This window comes from Mesoplodon densirostris, chromosome 14, assembly GCF_025265405.1.
Source record: "Mesoplodon densirostris isolate mMesDen1 chromosome 14, mMesDen1 primary haplotype, whole genome shotgun sequence".
Lineage (NCBI taxonomy): Eukaryota > Metazoa > Chordata > Mammalia > Artiodactyla > Ziphiidae > Mesoplodon > Mesoplodon densirostris.
This window is the reverse complement of record NC_082674.1, coordinates 85,941,981-85,946,427: the sequence shown is the minus strand read 5'-3', so window position 1 is coordinate 85,946,427 and position 4,447 is coordinate 85,941,981. Positions and strand designations below refer to the sequence as shown.

General features: G+C 45.4%; 1 protein-coding gene across 2 annotated transcripts; it reads left to right on the top strand.

Annotated features, from left to right (window-relative positions):
- Positions 1-1,111: 1,111 nt before the first annotated feature.
- LOC132501787 (lithostathine-like) lies at positions 1,112-3,338 on the top strand. 2 transcript variants are annotated; one of them, XM_060117509.1, is made up of 5 exons: positions 1,112-1,187; positions 1,770-1,888; positions 2,101-2,238; positions 2,879-2,996; positions 3,271-3,338. In XM_060117509.1, exons 1-5 carry the CDS (start codon positions 1,112-1,114, stop codon positions 3,336-3,338), a joined length of 519 nt encoding a protein of 172 aa, XP_059973492.1. The 2 variants fall into 2 exon arrangements, with proteins under 2 accessions (XP_059973492.1, XP_059973493.1); XM_060117510.1 differs by lacking the exon at positions 2,101-2,238.
- The last annotated feature ends 1,109 nt before the right edge of the window (positions 3,339-4,447 follow it).

Below are 4,447 nucleotides of genomic sequence, written 5' to 3'. Positions count from 1 at the left end.
TCTTTCTCTTACCCTTTCTTAACCCTCTCTCATTCTTCCTTTGACTCTGCATCATTTGACTCTAGTCCTCCTAGGCTTGAAATTCCTCCATTGCCTCTTAATATATCACATTATTATTATTCATCAAGGAAGTTCCATCTCTCAGAAGATCAGCAAGACAAGGTTCCACATTTCATTTTCCTTAAGATTTTGGCTCATCTATTGAGTTGTGAGATGATTATGAAGTTGCTTTAAACCTAACTACCATGTAGAAGAGGCAACCCTGACCCACCGTCTCCTCTTACTTTCATTTCCTTCTCTGACCTCACTTATCTGTGACACTTGTCATTCCCATACTCACCTCCACTTATCATTCAACATTTATTTATTTCTACTGAACAATTAAAAAGAAATACATGTGTATGCCTACAGGAGTGAGCACTTGAGACATCAACCAGAAGAAATACGCCAGTAGATGTGCCCCTTAAAAGTTAATACCACATTTTGAGCCACAGTTGCCTATCAGGGAAGAGTCAAGGAAAGAATAAACTTCAACTGTTCCTGGAAAAAGTGCTGACCTGTTAATGAGAAACAGGCAATATCTGTGGAAGTTCCCAGGCTTTGCTGGGAAGAGACTCCTCCCTATGGCAGGAATCTCCTTGAACCAAAGCCAGGCCCTTCCCATGACCCCTGTCCCGGCTCCCCCATCCTGTTATTCATTTCAGTGCCCTTCCCTGAAATCCTCTTATAAAAACCCAGTCTTTTCTGCCCTGAAAAACCAGTGAAGATCCCGTGCAAGAGAAGTAAGTGGGAGCTGAGACAAGGTGACACCCCTGACAGAGGTTTCACCTCACATATTTCAGGGAAGGTATACAAGGATCCCTGTCCTCAGAGAATGCAGGAGCTCTGAGACCAGGCAAAGACAGTTCTGGGAGGCCTCAGGTGTAGTAGGATATATAGATTTTCAAATTCCTTCCAGAACTATGGAGGGGGATGGATGCCATCAAGATGAATTTATTCCTAGGGAACTAGACAGATGAAAAGACAAGAAGTACAACAGGGGGTTTCTCATATCCTCTCTCTGACCACCCTTCCTTTAGTTCTCTGGTTGTCTCCGCACATCACAGACAAAATGATGCCTTCCATGGGCCTCTCCAGCCTGTCCTGGATGCTGCTCTCCTGCCTGATGCTCCTGTCTCAAGTCCAAGGTGAGACTTCTTCGCCTCTAGCACTGGGTTCCCAGTGTTTGCTCAGGGCCAAGAAGAGGAGGAAAGCTCCTCTGTGCTTACCATGGTAATGGTACATCCCCACGCAACAACACTGCCTGCAATTCCTTCATCATTATCCTTCCTTCTGGGTAACTAGTGGTGGGAGGCACCTAAGTGGTCCAGTAACAGTGGGATGAGATGATTCTCAATTTTCAGTAGAGTCTAATTTTTGTGGGTAGATTAAGAAGGGAAAACATAGAGTATCATTAATGAAATGAGTAGAAGGAGAATGACTGGAGGATCCAGTGTAGAAACAGTCAGCCAAGACGAGGAGAAGGTTTGTACTTTTGAATAAGGCAGATGAATTAAAAAAAAAAAAAAAAGACCATCTCCCAATTACTAGGTCTAGTTCATGATTAAGAAAAACTCCTGGAAATGTGTTGTCATTAGTGACAGGCAGTTAGGAGTTTGGTGTCACTGTCCCAAGCCGTGGCACCACAGATATTCCTCAAGGTCACCTCCTCACTCCAATCCCTTCTCTCCATTTCCCCCCAACACTCTCCCTTACTTCTTCCTCCTCAGGGGAAGATTCCCAGGAGAAACTGTCCTCTGCACGGCTCAGCTGTCCGAGAGGCTCCATGGCCTATGCATCCAACTGCTATGCCTTGTTTATAACACCTAAAACCTGGATGGGCGCAAACGTGAGTGCTGGGATTTACAGTATGGGCTGATAAGGAGAAGCAAATTAGAGACAGGGTTTGGGGTCTGGGAGTCTCCATTCTCTAGAGTTTCTTGAGGGTGAGAATGAGCGCCTCATCTTTTGCAAACACAACCCCTTCTCACCTACCTTAGCCCTGTCCTTCCCTCAGTGAGGGTCTCAAGCTCCTCCCCAGTCTCTCCCTTCTCCACACAGATGGCCTGCCAGAAGAGACCCTCAGGACACCTTGTGTCTGTGCTCAGTGGGAGTGAGGGATCCTTCGTGGCCTCCCTGGTCAAGAACAGCTTGAACACCCCCTCAGCCGTCTGGATTGGGCTCCATGACTCCTCAGAGGTACACTTACATCCTCTCTAGTCTGTTACCTCCCAGGATACTATGGCCACCCAGGCCTGCTCGCTGTCCCCTGTGCCTGCCTAGGAAATAACATAGAGATCCTTAGAGCTTGGAGATCAAGGGGGTAATTGGAGAATGGAGGACCTTGAGACCAGCTGCAGAGCTGAGTTCTATGCAGGTTTCCAGTCTCCAGCTAAGGTTAATCTGCCTCTTGTCAAGCTTTTACACAATTCACACACCACGCCTTGATTCCGTTCGCTGTGCATCCCTGAGTCTGCACACGCTGCCCTTAGCAAGTGCTAAATGAATATTTAGGATTGATGCATTTTTCCCTTATAAAACATATGTTGTCTTGGAGGTTCAGAGGGTAATCACAAATGTACCACCAAGTATAGTTCACACAGTGTCAAGTTACTCTGAGGAGTTCTATTCGTCTTTGTGATTATTGACTTTTGAATTTGCCAATAGAAGCAAAGAGTTAGGGAGTATTTCCCAGAGGAGAGCTGTGGGCCATCACCTGGTAGAGCAGAACTAATTTCATGATGCTGGGGAGCGTATCAGGTGTTCCAACTGAGAGAATCAGGCCAGGGGACATCTAAAGGCCTTTCCACCTCACCTGACTCCATCCTCTGCTCTATAGGGCTCTGAGGGTGAATGGGAGTGGAGTAACAGTGATGTGCTCAGTTACGTTGCCTGGGAGAATGATGCCCCCGCCAGACCATCCCCTGGCTATTGTGGGAGCCTGTCCAGAAGCTCAGGTAGGAAACAGAGGAGGTCACTTCTGCCCAGCCTTTTCCATCCCGTCATCCCCTATTTCTGGGTCTGGTCTTCAGAGAATCCTCCTGGGCTGGAACCGCTTGTCTGTTCCCATACCCTCTCACCTCTCCTTTATTTCTCTCTCTTTCCCCTGGAGTGGGACCCTGGTGAAGATGAGAGAGAGCCTTTGAGTCCTAGGCCAGAATCTTGGATGCCTCCCCATTGGGTTCTCAAGCTCCACCAGTCCCATTCATTTGAGCTCTTCTGTCTTTTCAGGGTATATGAAGTGGAGAGATTATAAGTGTTGTGTGAAGTTACCCTATGTCTGCAAGTTCAAGGACTAAGTCAGATGGGAAGTCAGTAGCCAGAGTCTGGTGTGCAGCTCATCATGGACTTGGAACCAAGAGTGAAGACCCATCCAGGAAAGGGAAATTCTCCCCACACCCCCAACCTGACCACCTCATTCTGGCCTTCCCTGTCTCTCGGCCTCATTTGTCATTTGTGTGTGTGTGTGTGTGTGTGTGTGTGTGTGTGTGTGTGTGTATGCGTGCCATGGCCTGAGGTTTTGGAGAACAGTAATAAATATCTTATTCCAAACTTACCTGCTTTTGTGTACTTGTCTTATAACAAGACTCTGAGGAAGAAGTTTGTATGGGAAGAACTTAGGGGTGGCCTCTGTTAAGTTTCATCCAGTTTCCTTGGAAAATGACTGAATGTATATTCCCACCAGTGTATTTGTGATGAGTATGTAGGCCCTGTTCCCTTAGGAATTGGGTTGTATTATACAAAGTCATTGCTTCCCCACACACTGTACTGTCCATTCCTCCTGATGGTATGACACAAGCAGCCTTAGTGGGGTCCCATGCTATTTATTATAGAATGCACTTCTGAAATCATTTGCTGTGAATGTTCATTAAGGATCTATTCTTTTTCTTTAATGTGCAATCTACTGCTTATATTACCAAGGCTTTGACTGGAATGTCATATTGGAAAGAGACATGCATAGACAAATATGACCAGAAAGCTTAGAGGAACTGAGGCTGACTTCTTGGAGCCAATAAGCCCCCTTGGAAAAAAAAATCCTTGTACCTTCTTAACAGGGTTACCAGCAGCCTTACCTGGTAAATAAGGAAGGCTCAGGAAACTTAGGATACTTTGGGGAATTCAAGAGGAGTGGAATTCACAAAACCTATAGTTATCATAGGCAAACCTGACGGCGAGTATCTGGTGAGACTTACTGTCCCTGAGAGGTTATTAAAAGTTTAATCGGGAGATTTCTTATAACAAGTTCCAGCAAAACATAATTAAAAGGGCCTACATGGTCAACCACTATTCTTGCTGGACTTATGAAAATAATCAGGTCAAGTTTATTAAATTAAAACATTTTGCAAACAAATTAGTCTTTATTTGGCTTTGTAAAATGAAGGTGATTTTAGAGAGAAAAAATATGTTT

Coding starts and splice junctions, on each gene's coding strand:
- LOC132501787 (XM_060117509.1), top strand. CDS start 1,112: ATGATGCCTTCCATGGGCCTCTCCAGCCTGTCCTGGATGCTGCTCTCC. Junction 1,188..1,769: donor GCTCCTGTCTCAAGTCCAAG/GTGAGACTTCTT, acceptor CTTCCTCCTCAG/GGGAAGATTCCCAGGAGAAA. Junction 2,997..3,270: donor GAGCCTGTCCAGAAGCTCAG/GTAGGAAACAGA, acceptor CTGTCTTTTCAG/GGTATATGAAGTGGAGAGAT.